Source organism: Babylonia areolata, chromosome 32 (genome assembly GCF_041734735.1).
Source record: "Babylonia areolata isolate BAREFJ2019XMU chromosome 32, ASM4173473v1, whole genome shotgun sequence".
Classification (NCBI taxonomy): Eukaryota; Metazoa; Mollusca; class Gastropoda; order Neogastropoda; family Buccinidae; genus Babylonia; species Babylonia areolata.
This window is the reverse complement of record NC_134907.1, coordinates 6,653,644-6,678,246: the sequence shown is the minus strand read 5'-3', so window position 1 is coordinate 6,678,246 and position 24,603 is coordinate 6,653,644. Positions and strand designations below refer to the sequence as shown.

Below are 24,603 nucleotides of genomic sequence, written 5' to 3'. Positions count from 1 at the left end.
GAGTCACCCACACCCACACAAAGAAGACAGAGAGAGTGAGTCACCCACACCCACACAAAGAAGACACAGAGAGTGAGTCACCCACACCCACACAAAGAAGACACAGAGCGTGAGTCACCCACACCCACACAAAGAAGACACAGAGAGTGAGTCACCCACACCCACACAAAGAAGACACAGAGAGTGAGACACCCACACCCACACAAAGAAGACACAGAGCGTGAGTCACCCACACCCACACAAAGAAGACACAGAGCGTGAGTCACCCACACCCACACAAAGAAGACACAGAGTGAGACATCCACACCCACACAAAGAAGACACAGAGAGTGAGTCACCCACACCCACACAAAGAAGACACAGAGAGTGAGACACCCACACCCACACAAAGAAGACACAGAGAGTGAGACACCCACACCCACACAAAGAAGACACAGAGAGTGAGTCATCCACACCCACACAAAGAAGACACAGGAGAGTGAGTCACCAACACCCACACAAAGAAGACACAGGGAGTGAGACACCCACACCCACACAAAGACACAGAGAGTGAGACATCCACACCCACACAAAGAAGACACAGAGCGTGAGTCACCCACACCCACACAAAGAAGACACAGGGAGTGAGTCACCCACACCCACACAAAAATGTCTATCAATCCGTTCACCCCTCTCAGGGAATGGAAGACATTTCAACACAGTATGTTTCATAAGCTTCTGCTTGTTAGGTAGACGGTTTAACAATTACTACTGCACTGTGTTCCCATTAACTGAATAAAATCTCTTTAAACCAATGGAAGACACAAATCAGAAATGATATAATCATATCAAAACTGCTCCCATGCAAAACAGACCCAAAGCTAAACAAAATTTGAAATGTGAGATCTGTCATCTAAGTAATTCAAATCAAAATAATATGAATGGCAACAAAATGCAACAAAAATATCTAAATAATCTGATGAATTTACCAAATCATAACCAGTATTTCCTTCTTTCTAAACAAATCTGAAAATAATTTGCTAGAAAGAATATTTAGTGGAGGAAAAAACACAAAACGAATCAAAATACAAAGCTCAAAAAGCAGTGTATCATTAACACAAGCATGCACAGACACACACAGGTGTGCACACAGACACAAAGACACACAAACACATACAGACACACACAGAGCTGACAAATCAAGACGGAGAAGAAACAACCAACAGATGCATGCCTGAAGTGAACAGACAGATGAAAGAGACAGACAGAGAGAGACAGACGTGGAGAAAGAGAACCCACTTTGCAGCCAGCTGTTTCTGTGCTGTCAGAGTGTCTGGCTGTTCCATCTGCACTCTCTTCAGCACTCTGTAACACAGCACAGTGAACAGATCAAAGACTGAAGTTGGTATAAAAAAAAAATTAAAAAAAAAACAAAACAAAAAAAACAACAACAGAAAACACACACACACACACATAAAACAGTGCAGTAATAAAACAAGACTGACAACAGTCAAAATACCCCACGCAATTAATTTGTTTTCAAAAAACAGTGCAATAAAAAATAACCCACAAAATCCAACTGAAATCAGTCAATATACACAGTGCAAATATTGAAAAAAAAAGAAAGAAAAAAAAAAAAAAAAAGAAAAAGAAAAAAAAAAAAAAAAAAACCCAGAAAATACTGAAAAACAACAGCACAATATAAAAATGAAATCAGTCACAAAAACCAGAGATATAATAACTTGAAAATCGTCACAAAATCAATGCAGTAATTCAATGATTTTCAATAATAATCTGATTTCAATTAAATCAATAATTTAATTTAATAATCTAGTGATCATGAGTAGTGGGAAGAAAGAGTGGTCATGGGTAGCAGAGAGAAAGAAAGAGTGGTCATGAGTAGCAGAGAGAAAGAGAGAGTGGTCATGGGTAGTAGAGAGAAAGAGAGAGTGGTCATGAGTAGTAGAAAGAAAGACGGAGTAGTAATGAGTAGTAGAAACAGAGAGCGGTCATGAGTAGTAGAAAGAAAGAGAGAGCGGTCATGAGTAGTAGAGAGAAAGAGAGAGTGGTCATGGGTAGTAGAGAGAAAGAGAGAGTGGTCATGGGTAGTAGAGAGAAAGAGAGAGTGGTCATGAGTAGTAGAGAGAAAGACAGAGCGGTCATGAGTAGTAGAGAGAAAGACAGAGTGGTCATGGGTAGTAGAGAGAAAGAGAGAGTGGTCATGGGTAGTAGAGAGAAAGAGAGAGTGGTCATGAGTAGTAGAGAGAAAGACAGAGCGGTCATGAGTAGTAGAAAGACAGAGAGTGGTCATGAGTAGTAGAGAGAAAGACAGAGCGGTCATGAGTAGTAGAGAGAAAGAGAGAGTGGTCATGAGTAGTAGAGAGAAAGAGAGAGTGGTCATGGGTAGTAGAGAGAAAGAGAGAGTGGTCATGGGTAGTAGAGAAGACAGAGTAGTAATGAGTAGTAGAAAGAGAGAGTGGTCATGAGTAGTAGAGAGAAAGACAGAGTGGTCATGAGTAGTAGAGAGAAAGACAGAGAGTGGTCATGCAGAGAGAAAGACAGAGTGGTAATGAATAGTAGAAAGAGAGAGCGGTCATGAGTAGTAGAAAGACAGAGAGAGCGGTCATGAGTAGTACAGAGAAAGACAGAGAGCGGTCATGAGTAGTAGAGAGAAAGACAGAGCGGTCATGAGTAGTAGAGAGAAAGAGAGAGCGGTCATGAGTAGTAGAAAGACAGAGCGGTCATGAGTAGTAGAGAGAAAGAGAGAGTGGCCATGAGTAGTAGAGAGAAAGAGAGAGTGGTCATGGGTAGTACAGAGAAAGAGAGAGTGGTCAAGGGTAGTAGAGAGAAAGAGACAGTGGTCATGGGTAGTAGGAAGACAGAGTAGTAATGAGTAGTAGAAAGAGAGAGTGGTCATGAGTAGTAGAGAGAAAGACAGAGAGTGGTCATGAGTAGTACAGAGAAAGACAGAGAGCGGTCATGAGTAGTAGAGAGAAAGACAGAGCGGTCATGAGTAGTAGAGAGAAAGACAGAGCGGTCATGAGTAGTAGAAAGAAAGAGAGAGCGGTCATGAGTAGTAGAGAGAAAGAGAGAGTGGCCATGAGTAGTACAGAGAGAGTGGTCATGAGTAGTAGAGAGAGTGGCCATGAGTAGCACAGAGAGAGAGAGAGACAGTGGTCATGGGTAGTAGAGAGAAAGAGAGAGTGGTCATGAGTAGCAGAGAGAAAGAGAGAGTGGTCATGGGTAGCAGAGAGAAAGAGAGAGTGGTCATGGGTAGTAGAGAGAAAGAGAGAGTGGTCATGGGTAGTAGAGAGAAAGAGAGAGTGGTCATGGGTAGTAGAGAGAAAGAGAGAGTGGTCATGAGTAGTAGAGAGAAAGAGAGAGTGGTCATGAGTAGTAGAGAGAAAGAGAGAGTGGTCTTGAGTAGTAGAGAGAAAGACAGAGCGGTCATGAGTAGTAGAGAGAAAGAGAGAGTGGTCTTGAGTAGTAGAGAGAAAGAGAGAGTGGTCATGAGTAGTAGAGAGAAAGACAGAGCGGTCATGAGTAGTAGAAAGAAAGAGAGAGTGGTCATGAGTAGTAGAGAGAAAGAGTGGTCATGAGTAGTAGAAAGAAAGAGAGAGTGGTCATGAGTAGTACAGAGAGAGCGGTCATGAGTAGTAGAGAGAAAGAGAGAGTGGTCATGAGTAGTAGAGAGAGAGTGGTCATGAGTAGTAGAAATAAAGAGAGAGTGCTGATGAGTAGTTCATGTAAAATTTGTGACTTTTTCTTTCATGTGAAGCACCCTGAGAGCTTAAAGCCTGAACCGGACTATAAATGGCGGGCGATTTGAATCAAGCCAGTTTCTCACCAGAGTCTGACACTGTGACGTCGGTGAAGGTTTATTCAAAGAGAGAAAAGGCACTAGACACAAATGTGCATTACTATCATCATCATGATATGATTTTACCCCCCCACCCCCACCCGCCCCCTTTCCCCCCTGTGTGTGGTGTGTGTCTGACCTGGCCTGCATCTCCCTGGCCTTGGTGAACATGTCCTGGGCGTCCTCGATGCGGTCCACACGCTGGTACACCCTGGCCAGCAGCATCAGGTACTTGGTCTGCTCCATGAGCGTCTCCAGGTCTGTCGTTGTATTGGATTGTGTTGTATTATACTGTGTTGTGTTGCACTGTATTGTGCTGTGTTGTATTGTTTTGTACTGTTTTGTATTGTATTGCATTGTATTGTGTTGGATTGTATTGTATTGTGTTGTACTGTATTGTAATGTGTTGGATTGTATTGTGTTGTGTTGTACTATATTGTACTGTGTTGTGTTGCATTGCATTGTATTGTATTGCACTGTGTTGTGTTGGATTGTGTTGCATTGTGTTGTGTTGTATTGTGCTGTTGTATTATATTGTATTGCATTATAATGTGTTTGCATTGTATGGTATGGTATTGTACTGCACTGCATTGCATTGTATTGCACTGTATTGTATTGTACGGGGTTGTATTGTATTGTATGGGGTTGTATTGTATTGCACTGCATGGTGTTGTATTGCATTGTACTGTACTGTGTTGTATTGTACTGTATTATATTGTATTGCATTATACTGTATTGTATTATATTGTGTTGCATTGCACTGTACTGTACTGCATTGTATTGCAATGCATTATTACATTTTGTCACAACAGATTTCTCTATGTGAAATTCGGGCTGCTCTCCTTGGAGAGAGAGTATTGCTACAGTGCAGCGCCACCCTTTTCTTTTTTTCTTTATTCTGCCTGCAGCTGCATTTGCTTTCCCATCAAAGTGGACTTTTTCTGCAGAATTTTACCTGGGACAACCCTTTCGTTGCTGTCGGTTCTTTCACGTGCCCTAAGTGTATGTTACACATAGGACCTTGGTTCATCGTCTCATCTGAATGATTATGAGTGAACACATCATGCAGTCTGTGCAACACCTTTCCCCGTTTGACACAATAATGTGGTTTCAGGTATTCATACACACAAAAACCTACACAAACACCCACACCCAAAACACAAACACGCACAAATACACACACACCCACACACACATGTACACACAAATGTGGACACACCCACGCATACCCATACACCCACCCACACCCACACTTTCAGTTTCAAGGATTATCACAAGCAAAACAACAACCGGGGCTTGAAAACATTCAGACTGTGCCTAAACTTCATCAGTTAGTTGTCTGGAAGTTTATCAAGTCATGTCCCTTCCCGAATTACCTATGCTTAGGTGAAACACATGGATTACAGGATCTTTAATGAGTGTATTTATCTTTTTCTTGCATATACACATGAAGGGGGTTCAGGCACAAGCAGGTCTGCACATATGTTGACCTGGGAGATCGGAAAAATCTCCACCCTTTACCCATCAGGCGCCATTACTGAGATTCAAACCCGGGACCCTTAGATTGAAAGTCCAACATTTACCACTCGGCTATTTCACCCGTCAGGAGTAATAATGAAAATAACATAAAGTACTGTATTTTCCGGCCAACAAAGTGGCACAGCAAATAAGGCGCACCCCTTGAATTTATATAAAAAAGTTATTTTGAACTCGTATAAGGCGCACACATCTGATAAGCTGCATCTGCTGTAAAGTGAAAGTCCTCCATTTTGGCTCTGCTGACCAAGCTTCCAAACATATGATGAAGATGGCTGAAAAGAATATCATGATCTACTGTGTCAAAAGCTGCCAACAGATCAAGCAGACACAGGACTGAGACATCATGTCTGTCTGCACAGGACAATGATTTGTTGGACATGTGTAAGAGGGCTAAGCCAGTGAAAATTGTCTGAAACTTTCACCAAACCTGGTTCAACTGAAGATATCAAGTTTCCAGCAGACAGAGAGAGGGAGACAGACAAACAAAGAGAGACAAACAGAAACAGACACACAGACAGTCAGCAAGAGAAAGACAAACACAGAGAGACAGACAGTGACAGACAGGAACAGACAGATACAAACTGAAAAAAAAAACCCAAAACAAACACACACACACACACAAAAACAGAAGGCACCAAAAAAGAAAACCAAAATTCACAAGGCTATGCACACCACTGACCTTGACCTTCATTCTCCAGGGCCTGTTTCAGCACCTTCTCGGCCTTGTCATACTGTCGCAATCGCAACAACAGCTCCGCCAAGTCGTGTCTGTAAAGTCATAGTTCAAAGGTTGTGTCAACATTGTTTTGCCTGTTTTTGTTTTTATTTTTTATTTATTTTTCAAAATATATCATGGTATTACCGAGCTTCCTGACTTGGTAAACACATTAACACAGCAAGATAACCACATGATTCACGGACAGACACACAGACACATGATTCACAGACACAAATACAAGATTCTGCACAGACACACATATGGACATGAGATTCACACAGAGCTGCAAGAACTGCACACAGAGACAAAGACACACAAGTCACACAGCACTGCCAGTTTTCCAGCTTCAGTTTCCATTTGTCAAGCAGGCATCACTGCATTCAGGCAAATCTTTTTATGCTATACCACATCTGCTAGGCAGATGCCTGACCAGCAGCATAACCCAACACACTATTCAGGTCTTGAGTGTATGATTTAATATTTGTGTACTTGTCGGAGTAAATTTCTTCCAATTATGGAAACTGTTACTTGATCACAATTTCGCATGTTCCATAGTTATCATTCTGTATAACAGTCCTTACTTTGTACTAACAGGTCTTTATTTATTTCTCATATGTATTATTTGTTTATTTTTTGAACTTTTATGGTTATTGTTGTCTTTACAATGTGATTAACTACAAGCTTTCTTTTCCAATAATGTAGAAGTTGTTTACTCATGCTCCTTATTATTATGATATTATAATGCCACCACTCGCTTTCGCCTCACCCTAGATACCATTCCTGTAATAGTTGACACAATTGATGCTGTCGCTATGTTACAACTGGTTCAGGCTATTTATTATTAATGTCATCTTAAATCATCATGATTACTACAATCATTACTGTGTAAACATTGTTGATTGAATGATTGGACAAATCTTCCTTTTTTTGTTGTTGTTGATGATGTTGTTACAGATTTGTTTTGCCATGTTTAGTCTGTTTTTTTTTGTTTTGTCTTATCTCTCTATCTGTAGTGGAAGATGCTACTGTTTGTTTTATATTGTTTGTTTCATACTATTCTCTGGATTGTATACATGTTTTTGGAAAATTTTTTAAAAAGTTAAAAAAAAAAAAAAAAATTTCTTCCACAAGAATTTTGCCACAGGACAATATTCATTTTGCCATGGGTTCTTTTTCCATGCACCAAGTGTGTGTGCTGCAGACAGGACCTCAGTTTATCATTTCATCCAAATGACAAGACGCTCAGTTTGATTTTCCAGTCATATTTGGGAGAAAGGGTGAGACTGGGATTCAAACCCGGTCTTTCACGGACATGTGGAGTGATCGCCTAGAGGTAACGCGTCCGCCTAGGAAGCGAGAGAATCTGAGCGCGCTGTTTCGAATCATGGCTCAGCCGCCAGTATTTTCTCCCCCTCCACTACACCTTGAGTTGTGGTCTGGATGCTAGTCATTCGGATGAGACGATAAACCAAGGTCCCGTGTGCAGCATGCACTTAGCGCACATAAAAGAACCCACGGCAACAAAAGTTTTGTTCCTGGCAAAATTCTGTAGAAAAAATCCACTTCAATAGCAAAACAAATAAAAGTGCACGCAGGAAAAAAAAAAAAAAAAAAGGGTGGCGCTGTAGTGTAGCGACGTGCTCTCCCTGAGGAGAGCAGCCCAAATTTCACACAGAGAAATCTGTTGTGATAAAAAGGAATACAAATACAAATACACTGTAGCATCTTAACCATTCTGCCAGACAATGCTGTCTTGTGTCTCACCTGAGGGAAGCCTGCCCACCAGCCTTCAGTGACGCTTCGTAATAGTTGATGGCCTGGAAAATAAAACAAAAATAGAGCAATAAAGAAATGACATTCTCTAATACAATGGTAACAGATTATTTCCCTAGAGAGTAAAATTATTCCTTCCTGATTTTTACACATTTAGGGAAATATATTCAAAGGCACAATCACATATGCAAGTGTGCATTTCTGTAAGTGACAGCATGCACATATTTACACAAATACACCCACATCCATACATTCGCACAAACACTCACAAAAATTCACTCACTCACACATACAGAAAAACACCCCATACATCCATATGAATACACATACACACCAATACATCCATAGAAAAAACAACAAAAAACCCCACAGACATGCACGCACAAACACACACTCACACATATACAAAGAACCATACATCCACACACACACACACACACACACACACACACACACACGTACACCCTTCCCTCCCCACACACAGACATCCACCACCACCCCCACACCCCCACCTTGCCATAGTTGTGTGTCTTCACCAGGGCCTGACCAATCTTGGTGGCCAGAGCAGCATCCTTGGGATTCCGCTTCAGTGCCGACTCGTACACTTCAATGGCTTTCTCCGGCTGCAACACCACACACACACAACTTAACCGCTTAACCTGTTGCCTGCCTTGGGACGTGTATGAGACCTACATCCCTTTTGCTGCACTGTTATACGCCCACAGGACGTAACATTTACATCCAGTCTTCATCAGCAATTCTGGGAAAAGGACCTACTTCGTTTCTCCCTGTCTTCTATAATGTTTGATGACTGTTTACATCCCTTGGACTTGTATGGTCAGTAGTGTATGACTCATAGGCAGTAGGAAATTATGACGTCACTCGCAGACACAGTCAAAATGGTGGTGTCAAGCAAAGGTCAATCTCAGCTCATTTTCTGAAGGCTGGCAGCCTTAGAACAACTCAGGAAATACTGAAAGATATGGACAGTGGGGAAGAAAGCCTCTCTCTCTCTTAAGCATCTCTCATGAGCACCAACACGCACACGCACACACACAGATACCCTCAAGCCCACAGACACACACACACATACACACAGAGAGCTGCCTTGAAAACTACATGCACGTACATAAACATACATCAATGCTCTCTTTCTCTCTCTCTCTTGCACACACATACACACACACACTCTCTCTCTCTCACTCTCTCATGCACAAAGAGTTGAATCGAAAACACATGCACACAAACACACAAGAAAACAAAGGCTTGCACTGAAAACAAAACACATCCATGCAGTGATGCACACATAAAACACACAGACACCGACCTCTTGAATGCTCATGTACGCATCCCCCAGCAGCAAACACGTGTGAGGGCTGGGGTGCTTATCCACCAGCTCCCTGCAACAACATCAACATCCACAACAACAACATACATGCCAGCGGTCACAACAGCTGAGTGGTTAAACCACTGAGGATCCTGGGTTCAAAGCCCTGTTGTGAATCCAGCTGGAGTCACTCACTCACTCACTCATTCCCTCGACCGCTGGGGTCGTTGGGGGGACATGAGGAAGATGTCATAGCTCGCCACGCCGTTCTGTTGGCAGCTGTCGTGAGGAGATCTGGCATCGTCATTTTGGTCCATTCCTTGACGTTGTCGGACCAGCTCTTTCTCTGCCGCCCCCGTCTGCACCCTCCCTCTACAGTCCCTTGCAGGATGGTTTTGGAGAGGGTGTTATGTCGTATGACGTGACCAAACCATGCCATCTTCCGTCGTTTGACAGTCGCCAGCAGTGGTTCTTGGGGCCCAACAAGGTTGCTGACCAGGTTCCACACATAGTCATTGGTCTTGTGCTCCTTGTAGGAGATGTGTAGTAGTCTCCTCAAGCACTTGGTTTCGAATGCTTGGATTCTTCTTCTGGAGTAAGGATGGATATTTATTTTTTTTCATTCTCCCAGGTCAATATATCGGGGGTCCCCAAAAAAGTGAACCAATTTTTGACAAGTATTTTCTCAGTGACAGAGAAACCGAAATCACTGAAAATGTTCACACAGTAACCTTAGGGTATCATCAACAAGTCTGCAAAATATCTTAAAGTTCGAATTTGGTTTCTCTATCACTGAGAAAGTACTTGTCAAAAAGCGGTTCACTTTTTTGGGGACACCCGATATGTGCAGAACTTAGTGCCTGAACCTCCTTTGTGTGTTTACATAGGTACTTTACAGATTCTTTCATCAACGTAGACATTCGTAGCTTATGGAAAAAAGAGTATACCCAGACTACACACTCCCCTACATGATGAGGTAACAGACCACTTTCACATATAAGTGAACATATGAACTGGCAGTCCATGAATGCAGACAAGGAAGAAGAAAGGTGCACGCCTATACATTTATCGGCAAGAGTTAGGGAAGCAAAACAATTATAATCACACACACACACACACACACACACACACATTAACACGCACTCACACCCACCCACCACCAACAGACTACCCCCAGCCCAGCAGCCCATCCACACACTTACACCCCTTCCTCCTCCCCCCCACACCCCCCCAGCCTCCTTAACCCCTCCCTCAGACACACATGAACACACACACACACACACCTGTAACAGCTGGCGTAGAGACGCTTGTCTTTGCGGTGGTGCAGGTAGATGTCAGCCATTTTCTCGCGGGCCTCGACAAAGTACGGCTGGTCGGGCGTGATGTTGCGCAGCATGCCCAGCGCCATCTCCACGTCGCCCCGTGCCAGGGACAGGTCTGCGTTGGCAATGGAGATGCGAACTTCTTCCGGCGTGTTCTGGAACTCGTTGATGGCGTCCTGCATCACCTTGGCTGCCTCGTGCTGAAAGGACAGTTTGCTTCGGTGCCCAGAATCATGGAGAAAATCGCTACATGTCTGTACTGTAGGCGCATCAAACTTCACTTTTGTCAAGAAAAATACATATCACAACTTCCAGATACAGACATATATCCTTTGATGAAGTTTCCTTGCAGTTGTCACAAACTGCAGATCGAAATAGGAAGAAGAGAAGGTGAAAACAGAGAAAACATCTGGAGTGTTGGGGATTAATTTAATTTCGTTTTAAAATGTCCTGAGGATATTGTAATGGAAATAAATAGATACCATATAAAAAATATCAGCTGCATTTGTCAATGTTCTGTTTATGCTGGGAAGAAAACGCAACTTAAATAAATTCATAAAAACTTGGAAAGGGTGTGTGACTTTCAATTGCATCTTACTTGTCAATATGTTGAAGTTTGATTTGTTTTGCGGCAGTTCATTACTCCTAGCATATGTGTGTGTGTGTGTGTGTGTGTGTGTGTGTGTGTGTGGTGCGTGCGTGCCTGCGTGCGTGTTTATGTATGGTGTGTTGTGTGTGTGCGTGTGCGTGTGTGTATGTGTGTTGCTTGTTTCAGTGACATTTTGGACTGAAGATGTGATTCAGTGAGTATGTATTGTTACTGTATCCCCCACACCCCAAAAGGTTCAAAAGGATTACATTTCTTTGAAACATCCAACACCTAATCCAATATCCCCCATTCTCTACCAGACTGGGCACGTTGTGGAAAACAAGAACAGACTCAGCACACATCACTCCCCAACAACAGTATGGCCGCTTACACGCTGGGCTAAAAACAATCATACACCATAAAGCCCACTCATACATACAAGGAGTTGAAGCTTACACACACAGAAGAAAAAGGAGCAAAGTGGCAGAATGGTCAAGACATTTATCTGCCAGTCCAGTGTCTGTGAGGGCCTGGGTTCAAATCCTGCATATGTCCTTTCTCACAAGTTTGACTGGAAAATCAAACTGAGCATCTAGTGATTTGGATGGGATGATAAACCAAGGTCCCATGTGCGGCACACACTTGGCCCACTGAAAAAGAATCCATGGCAACAAAAGTGTTGTTCTCTGGCAAGAAATTCACTCCGATAGGTACACAAATATATCTACATGCATGCACTCAATGCCTGACAAGCACATTGGGTTATGCTGCTGCCAGGTATCTACCTAGCAGATGTGATGCAGCGTACATGGATTTGTCCTATCACTGTCATGCCCCCTTCAGAAACTGAAATGGAAACTGAAACCTGAAACTGAAAACTGGGTCTAACAACAACCAAGTTCAAAACAGCCAGAGGAAAATCTGTAAAGGGTATAAAAAGCTTGCCACAGCAAAATCGCTATGTTATCCTCTTTGTAAAACTTTGTTCGTGTTTGTCTTACTCATGCACTCAAAACTAGAATTCAAAACAATCAAAATTCTAATAATTTAAAAATCTTATTGTACAAGTCCACACACAAACTTCAGTAACATATGATCGTACAAACCCTAGCAAAATCAATACTTCTTTTTTCACCTTTCAACTTATATTCAAATATTTTGTATTTTGAGAACACTACTTTCAAACCTTTCTGCAGTGGACAAGAAACTACCCTTTTTATTGTTACATTTTTAAAGAAATATCTATTTGTTACAGCAAACAAGGATTTAGCTAGAAAAGAAATACATAAACGATGATGATCATTATCTGCGTAGTGAATATCTTTACTGATGAAGGAATACATAAATGATGATGATCATTATTTGCAGAGTGATTATCTTTACTGATAAGAAATACACAAATGATGCCCATCATGATTTGCACAGTGACTATCTGTACAACAGATCACCTGTTCATCCAGCAGGCGGTGTGCCTCAGCCAGCTCCAGGAAGACAGACACGCGGTCGTTGACTGAGATCTCCTGCACCTTGCCTCCCTTCTTGGCTGGGGAGGAACGCACACCAGTCAGCTTCACGACATTTCTTCCGCACGCACATGCACACACACATGCATGCACGCACACGCACACACACTACACACATACATAGATATACAACAAACACACTGAGGAGGGCTGCACACCTGACGGCTCAGTGCCTGCTATCTGGGTGGATGGAGGCTCTGGGTGGATGGAGGCTCTGGGTGGATGGAGGCTCAGTGCTAGCTGTCTGGGTGGATGGAGGCTCTGGGTGGATGGAGGCTCAGTGCTAGCTGTCTGGGTGGATGAAGGCTCTGGGTGGATGGAGGCTCAGTGCTAGCTGTCTGGGTGGATGGAGGCTCAGTGCTAGCTGCCTGGGTGGATGGAGGCTCAGTGCTAGCTGTCTGGGTGGATGAAGGCTCTGGGTGGATGGAGGCTCAGTGCTAGCTGCCTGGGTGGATGGAGGCTCTGGGTGGATGAAGGCTCAGTGCTAGCTGTCTGGGTGGATGAAGGCTCTGGGTGGATGAAAGCTCAGTGCTAGCTGTCTGGGTGGATGAAGGCTCTGGTGGATGAAAGCTCAGTGCTAGCTGCCTGGGTGGATGGAGGCTCTGGTGGATGGAGGCTCAGTGCTAGCTGCCTGGGTGGATGGAGGCTCTGGTGGATGGAGGCTCAGTGCTAGCTGCCTGGGTGGATGGAGGCTCTGGTGGATGGAGGCTCTGGGTGGATGAAAGCTCAGTGCTAGCTGTCTGGGTGGATGGAGGCTCTGGTGGATGGAGGCTCTAGGTGGATGAAAGCTCAGTGCTAGCTGCCTGGGTGGATGGAGGCTTTGGTGGATGGAAGCTCAGTGCTAGCTACCTGGGTGGATGGAGGCTCTAGGTGGATGAAAGCTCAGTGCTAGCTGTCTGGGTGGATGAAGGCTCTGGTGGATGAAGGCTCAGTGCTAGCTGTCTGGGTGGATGAAGGCTCTGGGTGGATGAAAGCTCAGTGCTAGCTGCCTGGGTGGATGAAGGTTCAGTGAAGCCTGACAAGATGTCATCCATCAACACCACCAGATCTGGCACCACTGGCTATGGCTTTGATACCACTTTTTCACCTTCACCTATCCCACACCAACACCCAGGTCAGGTGTATACTGTATATTTCAGTTAACAGTCTGTCTGCATCTCAGTGGGCACTACAGACCTGTGGATATTCTAGACTATAGTTTGCCTGGACTCCTGAATTTTTCAAGCATCATCTAAGATATGACTAGATTTTTTCAAAAACATATTTCTCAGAACAAAAAAACAGCATGCACACCGACCCCCTCCCTTATTCCCCTCCACACACACACACAGCACCACCACACTCAGACCCAACCCCACCCCCCAAACACACTCACAGGATCCAGACTTGACCCCTGGCAGGGCCATGGCCATTTTCAGAGTGGTGGCTGCCTCAGCCGTGTCCCCTTGTTTCTTCAGGATGCGTGCCCGGATCAGGTGATAGAGCGGGTGGTCACGTACCTGGATCACATTGTAAACCTCGTCATGATACACAGGTCATAGTGACAAAAACAAATATATATCGCAAATCAATCAAGTACAAATTTATTTATCTGATTACAAATCATTTGCCAGGTTTAGTATTGTGTTTCTAATCTGATGAACAGTCCAACCCCCTCTCTTTCTCTCTTGACTTAAAACTGTTAAACAATTATTGTTCATCTAAAAATACAGATTCCAAAGTGTACATTCCTTTCTTATCAGTACAAGATGCCTATGCAACTTGCTGTCCCTCAAGCAGTCTAGTACAAAAGACCTGGATGAAATGGATGGTAAAATCATTAAAAGAGCTGCCCCAGTGATAACAGATACCTTGACATACATATATAACCTTTGCATTGACAAGAATTATTTTCCATTATGTTTTAAACAAGCTAGAGTCATTCTATTGTTCAAATCAGGTGACCAGTCAAATTGCTCAAATTTCAGACCAGTCTCAATTCTTTCAATTCTATCAAAACCATTAAAGAACACACTAAAAAACATACACTTCCCATTTGAGTAAATTTAATCTGATTCACCCGAAACAATCTGGTTTTAGGGAAAACCTTTCCCACCACACAGCGCTGACACAGATGGTCGATAAATGGCTTTTAAATATCAATGATGATGAACTAACAGGAGTAGTTTTTGTGGATTTTCAAAAGCCTGTGATGTCATTAATCATTCTCTCTTATCAAAGAAATTAGTTATATATGGACTATCTCAAGATACAATTCTGCTTATCTCATCATTTCTATCAAACAGAAAACAGCTAGTTAGTATCAATGATTTCAAATCAGATTTAAAGACAATAAGGTATGGTGTATCACAAGGGTCTATCCTTGGTCCATTTTTATTCTCTCTATATATTCATGATCTGCCTCTGTATTTAACAATGGTTTGTGATTTATGTACAGATGACAATTCAGTTTATTTCAAATCATTCATCCATAAACGTACTGACATCAAAATTGCAAGAAAGCATCAACCAGTTAGCCAGATGGACTGAAATGGACTAAAATTACGGACTCAAAATCATAAATTTGATGGACTCTAAGTATGACATGCCATATACAAATTAAGCGCACACACACACACACACACACACACACACACACTGCGGCCAGCAGAAGTTCAAGAAGCCCATTTTGTCAGTTAGATGGAAAGCAGAATGGAAGGGTGTTTTGAGAGGCTTTTTAATCTGAACTGGGGTATCCATGTGATGCATTGAAAAGGGCACTTTGTTCCAGAGAATAAAAGAAACAGCACAGACTGTTTTTCCCTGTTTCTTTCAGGAATTGTCAGCAGTTTCGAATCAGCAGCAGAGTGTAAAGATCTAGAAGGATTACAGACATAAAGCAAGTCAAAAAGGCATGTGGGTGCAGTATGGTTTATGATATAAACTCTTTCTTCGCCAAGTCTGTGCATGAAATGCACTCCCCAGTGCCAAATATTGCAGGCCTGACGATCTCAGTCACATCATTCTCTTTGTGTCAAAACACAGTGGACTGATTCACTTCAAATTCAAGGGGGGTAAGGTTAGTCAATGTCCTACTGCATGGGAAGGTTTGCTGCAGCTTTCAAACTTTGTTACAACGTGAAAAACAGTCCATGTAACATGACCCCTCTATGTTGACTCAAGTCACCTATGGCAGTGAACTGTCCAGTTGTCTTAAGTCTCCTATGGTGCTGAAAGAGTTAAATCACATGTCTGCTAATTTGTTATTTATCCTGTGAGAGATGGGCAGCCAGTGTAGTTTTGCAAGACAAGGAGTTATATGGGTTTGTCTGCATGTTCTAAACATTAGCTTTGCAGCACAGTTCTGGACTTGCTAGAGTTCTTGAAGGAGAGAATGTCAGGAATGCCAGCCAGAAGAGAATCAGTGTGATCAAGACGAGAGAGAGCAAGAGTAGCTTCTGACACAATACAACTGAACACAAACCGACACACAAGACGCCACACTGACGGCTCTGACCCACCTCAAAGTTGTAGCTGAGCCCCACCTCCAGGGACTGGTTGGCCAGCTTGAAGCTGTTCTGATGCAGGTGAATCTGACCAAACACAGGTGAGTCAGTCGTCAGTCACACACAGGTAAAACTGTGTGTGTGTGTGTGTGTGTATGTGTGTGTGTGTGTCTGTGTCTGTGTGTGTGCACATGCATTTTCATGCTTGTGTGAGAATATATGCGTGTGCGGGTGCATTAATTTTGATTGGGTCACATGTGTAAACACAGTCAGTCTATGTAATAACACTGACTTTGCTGTATATGTGTCTGTATCCCTGTGTGTGTGTGTGTGTGTGTGTGTGTCCGTGTCCACTGTAAACTTTTTTTTTAATCTCTTGAAATACTTTGTCTTTCAATACAAAATTTTGTTTAAACACAGAGCCAAAATAATTCTTTCCCCTTGTACCAGCTACAGGCTGTAAGTCTTCGGCATTAAACAATATTTCTGGTTTGTTAAATCTCTAGTTTATTTTGCTTAGTCTCAAGATCCACAAAATTTGCCTGGGTCATTCCTGATTTATTGCTGGATAATGTTTGTGTTGCCAAGAATAACGGGTGGTTGTGGTATTAAGACAGTAAGACATTCTATTTCTTGTCCCATTGTTAAAAAAAAAAGATTTGGACAGGACACAAAGAATGCCACTAACTACACCATTGATATGTTTGTTGCAGATGTTTCAAAGAGGGCATGGAATTAACTAGCATGAACATTTTTGTTGACAGAACATCTTGGTCGGCCTTCTTGCCTGCAGTGTCAGTCTCTGGGATTCGTTGGGTACTTGTGAAGTATCTGAGTGGTGATGTCATGGAGAAGGCAGGAAAAGGTTAAAAACTTGGACAACACAAACGTGTACCTATGAGTTGCTTGGGTATTTGTGAAATGATGTAGCTAAGACTGTATTTGGATTTTTCCAATCTCCCAGGTCTACATATGTGCAGACCTGCCAGTGCCTGAACCCCCTGTATACGCACGCAGAAGATCAAATACACACGTTAAAGATCCTGTAATCCATATCAGCATTTGGTGGGTTATGGAAACAAGAACATACCCAGCATGCAAACCCCCGAAAACGGAGTATGGCTGCCTACATGGTGGGGTAAATAAACAAAATGGTCATACACGTACAATGTTAAATGTTACATGTTTGTCTGAGTGAGTAGGTGTGCGTGCCTGAAATCTGATTGAATGGCACAGGAAACAAACGATGAGCGCCCAATGGCAGCTGTCAGTTGGCTCTACCCAGGTAGGCAGCCTGTTGTGTAAATGACCCTGTGTTTGTAAAGCACTTAGAGCTTGGTCTCCGACCGAGGACAGGCGCTATATAAATATCCATATCAATCAATCAATCAATCATCATTATCGTTGAACAAAAAGTAAGCAAATCAAAGCTACAATGGAAACAAGTCAGGACAACAACAGTCACCTGGGCCATGAGGATGTGAGCATCAGAGAAGGTTGGGTCATGGTCCAGACAGTGCTGTAGAGTGCTCTGTGCCGACTCCACGTCCGCTGTGGGTAAAAAAAAAAACACAACAAAACAACTCCACAAATAATAACAATAATCATAATAGTAATTTCTGCACAGATATCAGGAATGGTTCTGGGGCTTTTCTGCAGCAGTTACGCCCAGCTGACAGATGCTTTTGTTTTAAAAATGGAAAAGCACATTTACACTATTCCGCATAGCTCTCAAATCCCTCTGTATAGTTTAAAATATTGTTTGAACAAACATATTTCAAGATTAGATTTGAAAGAGTTAATTGTGGAACAGGGTCGGATATTTTGAGGTAGAGATTTCAAAAAAACAAGGTCCATAGTATGCACATGTTTGGGAGCAATGGGACTTGTATCTTTAAATCAAAAGCAGGATTTCAAACATGCTCATGTCAGATGAAGAAAAAGAAAACTTTAACAAATCAAAATAACATGTCTATCTAATCAAAATAACATGTCTAACATCAGATCATTTGGGAATCTCTATCACTCTCACAGAAAAGTATTGGACTGGCACCTCCTGGTACTGAAGATAGTTTTTCTATATTATTAACACTGACAGACATGTTCATAAACGATTAGCAACTCTTCCTAGAATCAATCTCTTCAAGTCTTCAATCTCATGAAGACAAATTTTGTATACAGTGGCAGGTTATACTGGAACAATTTCCCTTCCTCTTTAAAACTCATATCTGGCAATGTCAACTTCAGAAACTCTTTAAAAAGAAATATTTGTTTGATAAAATGGATAACATATAAATAATGTACATCAGCCCAAATGAAAATGTTATTCTCTTGAAGCCAAAATGAAAAAAAAAATGTCACAATTAAATGTACAGAAATTCACTACTTGCTATAAAAATGACACATTTTTGCTTCTGGGTAAATTGTATATTCATTTGTGCACATGTGTATTTATCATGGTGGTGGATGTCCAACTACTTTATTTTATTCAGGTGTTTCTTTTCTTTTCTTTTATTTTGTTTAGCTGATTTATTTGATCAGTTATTCATACATGTAAAAATTAACCCTTACCCTTTCTTTCCCTCCCTCAGTACCTTTCGCAGATGCCTCTCATTTTGTAATACTACCCTTTTTGACTCACTTGTGTAAACAAAGTGAGTCTATGTTTTAACCCGGTGCTCGGTTGTCTCTGTCTGTGTGTGTGTGTGTGTGTGTGTGTCTATGTGTGTGTCCGTGGTAAACTTTAACATTGACATTTTCTCTGCAAATACTTTGTCAGTTGACACCAAATTAGACATAAAAATAGGAAAAATTCAGTTCTTTCCAGTCATCTTGTTTAAAACAATATTGCACCTCTGGGATGGGCACAAAAAAAAAAAAAAATGAAGCCTAATTATATGCAAACCGCATTTACTGTTATATTTATATTTTTTGTATTCTCTAAACTTGGCACTTTGATCTGATATTCTGACCCAACAACAAGAGCAGTCATTATTATCATTTTCTGTTCAAACAGAAACTTCTTTTGCTAAGCATGGAAGTTTTATTTCTTTTGCAAACATTTTGGTGCAGATAGTAAAAAAGGGAAATTACTCTGTAATTAATGCTAGGGGACTTAATTTGCTTTAAACTGATCTTTCTCATCTTAAACATTACATTTTGAAATTATACTCAATACATAAAAAGCTTGGATTTTTTTTTTATTTTTAAGTGTATCACAAGTGAGTCTTGAAGGCCTTGCCACGGGTGTTCAGTGCTGGCACTTTAGTTGGCCCTGCGAAAGTTCATGAACCCAGGAAGTAGGGCATGGATATGAATAAACGTGGCTGACAAACAGGCCGCGCCAGCAGCACTCGCTGTACGCTTGTTCGGCGGTAAATCTGCTTTGTTTCTTTCGCGCATCATCTCCTCGGATGGATCGGAAATAACGACTAAAGAAGTGGTTTTCTAAAAAGAACACAAAATAAGCTTTCCATTGACTCCAAACACAATATGTTTTCTTACATAGCGGTTGTTGCGGCAACGGCTGAAACATAAATGAAGAAAGAGAAGAGAAGGATAAGCAGAAACATGATCGCAAAAATCGTTAAGTTTAAATCCCTCTCTAAGAAAACAGGCGTTTAGCACAATAACATCGTAAATACACACAGAACATATAGCATGCCTGCATGCAGATTAGCTTACCTTTTGAGTTGTGCGATTTTTCTTGGCAGCACAACAAACGTTTAAATGAACACACTGTAGCATGGTGAGTGCGAGCAGCAGGGGGATGGAGAGCGGGGTGAGTGTCTGTCGGCTTATGGCACTGCCGTGCCCTTCATTCCACGAGAAAGACGAAGATTTTTAAGGTAAAAAAAAAAAAAAAAAAAAATGAAACGATGTTGATAAAATAATGAAATTGTGTAAATCAAATCAAACTGCACTCCAATAATACAACCAGGAATAGCAATAATTCAACTTTCTGTAATCGCTGCAGGAAATGTGTGGATGCTGTGAAAAGGTGGGAAAAGCGGGGCGGGGGCCGCAGGGCTGAGTGAAACAAAGAAGGCAGTGTCCCAGTTTGGCGCGCGGGGCCAGAAATACCGCGGCGAATGTGCCGGTCAGTACAGAGTGCGGTGGGAAAGTCTGGCATTAAAAAAATTTTGACCCAAGACGCTAGACGCTGCTCGGCCAACTAAAGAGCTGGATTTTGTGCTCGGCTGAGCAGCCGTGTTGCCTCTCTTGTTTATTTCATTGTGGATAATTGTATCCCCCTTTTTAACGCCAGGAACTTGACCTAAGCCCTTATTCCGCCCTTCCCCCGGAACAATCCCTGCTCCCATCACCTAGCCGTACCTGCCAGGTACTTGACCTTGGCGATGAGGTAGAGTCCCTCCATGAGGCCAGGCACGGCACGGGTCAGGGGGTCCAGCACCTGGTGACAGCGCTTCAGGATGGGGCTCACCTGCTGGCCGGTCTGTACTGGCTGCACACACACACACACACACACACACAGGTCATCGCTCACTGGGGGCTATCATAAAGATGATAATAGTGATAATGATGATGATAATGATGATAGTCTAGCACCACTCATGATAATAAAAAAGGTGATAATTATAACAACAATAATAAAGGTATTATATAGCAATGAATCATGTGCTAAGGTTAATCAAAGCGCTTGCAAATCAAGACATAAAAATGCACCACACAACTCTGATGAAGAGAAAAAGGTCAGACTAGTAAATACATGTATGTTAAAAGGTTAAAGGTCCCATAACCATTAGAGCCACTGGGGCAGTGGTCTAGGAGAAGATATAAATCCCATGGAAAAATTGCAAAAGAAATAAATTGCAATGTAACCGACAGAACTGTTCACTGCATTTAAAAAAAAAAAAGGGGCGAAAATGTATGAAGCACGAGATACGTATTTATTTGGTTGAAATGAGGACTTTATTTTCTCTCGCACCCACTTACTTTCAGTTGTATGTACACCAGTCTGGAGAAAATAGCAATATGTTGCAATGTGCCTGAGTCAGTTTTTTGTTGTTGTTTTTCAATGAAAATGGAAAAGCGCATTTACACGTCTCTGTGTAGCTCTCACATCCCTGTATGTTGAAGTTAATCTTTTCTGTGTATATTTCAAGCATTTTGTTTTGGTTTTTTTGCTTTGCTTTCCTTAGCTGATGTTTTTATATCATTGCTCACCTACACTACAGTGAACTCATATCCACTTTGTCTAGGACTTGGCATGGGGAGGTGAGGCCTAATCCTCTCCTTCAGCTGCTTAAACCTAAAAGCTAAAAGGAGTTATGGTCAATGCATTGTCAAAATTGTCATCTGCAAAGGAACTCACCACTTGAGGTGCATACTGCAGGTAGCTTCGCACCACTTGCAGCAAGAAGTCAGGGTTGAGGAGGACGTAGTACTGAATGCCCAGAGGCAGACCCTGTGACACACATGGGATATTCATACACCGTGTAGAGATGTGAGTGATAAGAGGCAGACCCTGTGACACATGGGATATTCATACACCGTGTAGAGATGTGAGCAATAAGAGGCAGACCCTGTGACACACATGGGATATTCAGACACCGCGTAGAGATGTGAGCAATAAGAGGCAGACCCTGTGACACACATGTATGTTAAAAGGGATGTTCACACACCATATATAGACATGAACAATAAACACACATACTCATCTTCTCACATGTGCATGCATGCGGGACAACACAGGGACAAACACATATGCACTTGCATGCACAACAAAGGACAAAGGTGGCAGAATGCTGATCTGCCAATACAGTGTCTGTAGGTACACCAACACAGTGTCTGTAGGTACACCAATACAGTGTCTGTAGGTACACCAACACAGTGTCTGTAGGTACACCAACACAGTGTCTGTAGGTACACCAATACAGTGTCTGTAGGTACACCAACACAGTGTCTGTAGGTACACCAACACAGTGTCTGTAGGTACACCAACACAGTGTCTGTAGGTACACCAACACAGTGACTGTAGGTACACCAATACAGTGTCTGTAGGTACACCAATACAGTGTCGGTGTAGGTACACCAATACAGTGTCTGTAGGTACACCAATACAGTGTCGGTGTACGTACACCAATACAGTGTCTGTAGGTACACCAACACAGTGTCTGTAGGTACACCAACACAGTGACTGTAGGTACACCAATACAGTGTCTGTAGGTACACCAATACAGTGTCTGTAGGTACACCAACACAGTGTCTGTAGGTACACCAACACAGTGTCTGTAGGTACACCAACACAGTGACTGTAGGTACACCAATACAGTGTCTGTAGGTACACCAACACAGTGTCTGTAGGTACACAAAAGTACATGCATGCACTCAAGGCATGACTAGCGTGTTGGGTTATGCTGCTGTCAGACAACTGTCTAGTAGATGAGGAACAGCATATACAGATTTGTCCAATAGCAGTGACGCCTTCTTGAGAAACTGAAACTGCAGAACTAGTACATGCATGACCACACACACACATACCTAAGTGCACACACATACACAAGTACACATGCGTGTGCACACCCACACCCACACACACGCACACAAACACACGCATATTTACCTTAAGTCCAGCAAAGTGCAGCTCGATGGCTTCATTGAGGAGTTCTATCACCTTCTCCGGCCCTTTGCCCTTCTTCTGGGCCAGTACTGCACTCAGGTAAGCCAGCTCCTGCACACAGCGTGTGCCCATTAATACATGTACACATACACACTACACACAAACATTCACAAATGGCACATACATAAACACACACACACACACACACACACCAAAACACACATACACACACACCAAAAAACATACACATGCACACCCATCAAAACCACTAACAGTGCACACACAGAAACATACAGATCCACACCTATCCGACCATAAAACACTGAACCATAAATCCGAACCATAAACCATATACCCTTCATACCCAACACACATACAATTCTCCCCACAACCACACCAACAATCCCTGGCCCCCAAACCAGCCTTACCTACCCAACCACTGCCCATAACTCCAACACCAGCTGGTTGAATAAAGACATACTGTATTATATTGGACTATATTGTGCAGCATAATACTGTATTGTATTGTATTGTATCATATTGTACTGTATCGTATTGTATTGCATTGAATCAAATCATATTGTGTTGTATTGTATCATATTGTATCATGATGTATTGTATGGTGTGGTACATGGTACGGTGACATGCTGTATTATATTGGACTATATTGTGCTGCATAATACTGTATTGTATTGTATCATATTGTACTGTATCGTATTGTATTGCATTGAATCGAATCATATTGTGTTGTATTGTATCATATTGTATCATGATGTATTGTATGGTATGGTACATGGTATGGTATCGTACTGGATAATGTATTGTATTGTATCATATCATAATGCACTCTATTGCATGGTATGTTATCATATCACAATGTATTGTATAGTATTGTAATGTATTGTATGGTATAGTATCATAATATATTGTATCATATCATATCGTATTGTACTGCATTGTATTGTATTGTGTAATAATATTGAATCATATCGTATCATACTGTACTGTATCATATCATATTGTACTGTATTGTATCATAGTATTGTATCATATCATATCATAATGTATTGTATTCTATCATATTGTATCATATCATATCATAATGTATTTAATTGTATTGTACTGTACTGTACTGTAGTGTATTGTATTGTATTGTATTGTATTGTATTGTATAGTATCACATCGCACTGCACTGTAACTCACGGCAGACCGCCCCAGGCTCTGCTGTATCTCCTGGAGGAACTCCAGCTGCTGTGCCGCCTCCTCCACGCGGTCCTCCAGGAGCTGTGAGCGGATGATCCCCGTCAGGGCCTGCACGCTGGTCTCGTCCAGCTTCATGGCCCCGCGGAAACACTTCATGGCCTCCTTCGTCTTCCCACTCAGCAGCAGCTGCGCCCCCATCTCGTTGACATAGTCTGCGTTGTCGTTCTCCACGCCCACAGCGCGCTCCGTTAGGGTGTGGGTCTGCTGCAGCACCAGGGCGTTGCGGCCGCACTGTGTGGGTGTGGGGGGGTGGGGAGGGGAGGGAAGGAAAGAAAAAGAAAGAGATAGGAAGTTATGAATGACATCACAGTGTAAGCTAATACTGAAATTGAGTTTTCATGACATTTATTTAATTGTTTTGTTCTTCAGAGAGTGAGGGAGTGGTAGGTTTCAATCATGTTATGGTACAGTGATTTAAAAAAAAAAATTCAATACTTATTGTTTTTGTTAGCTTCTTGCTTTTTTGGTTGTTAGTTTTTATTTGGTTTTTGTTGTTTTGATGCAGACACTGAAAGTGTGATGAGCTTGAATTATATAGAGTGATTAAAAACACTTATGTAACTGTTGTTGTTATGGGACTTCTTGTTTTTGCTGCAGAGAGGGTGGGTGTAGTGATTTAAAATGGTGTTGTGGTATACAGTGA

At 42.2% G+C, this 24,603-nt stretch overlaps 1 protein-coding gene across 1 annotated transcript in view; it reads right to left on the bottom strand.

The window, feature by feature from the left end:
- The window catches only part of LOC143276511 (tetratricopeptide repeat protein 21B-like), a 67,076-nt gene that overhangs the window by 29,006 nt on the left and 13,467 nt on the right, over nt 1–24,603 (bottom strand). Inside the window, exons 10-24 of the mRNA XM_076581048.1 lie at nt 23,901–24,191; nt 22,701–22,808; nt 21,450–21,542; nt 20,450–20,579; nt 17,580–17,665; nt 16,130–16,201; nt 14,005–14,128; nt 12,555–12,649; nt 10,479–10,717; nt 9,196–9,268; nt 8,381–8,491; nt 7,860–7,912; nt 6,057–6,145; nt 3,978–4,098; nt 1,279–1,344 (exon numbers count right to left, since the gene is read on the bottom strand). Coding sequence (XP_076437163.1) covers nt 1,279–1,344; nt 3,978–4,098; nt 6,057–6,145; nt 7,860–7,912; nt 8,381–8,491; nt 9,196–9,268; nt 10,479–10,717; nt 12,555–12,649; nt 14,005–14,128; nt 16,130–16,201; nt 17,580–17,665; nt 20,450–20,579; nt 21,450–21,542; nt 22,701–22,808; nt 23,901–24,191 — 1,751 coding nt within the window. The remainder of the gene's footprint in view (nt 1–1,278; nt 1,345–3,977; nt 4,099–6,056; nt 6,146–7,859; nt 7,913–8,380; nt 8,492–9,195; nt 9,269–10,478; nt 10,718–12,554; nt 12,650–14,004; nt 14,129–16,129; nt 16,202–17,579; nt 17,666–20,449; nt 20,580–21,449; nt 21,543–22,700; nt 22,809–23,900; nt 24,192–24,603) is intronic.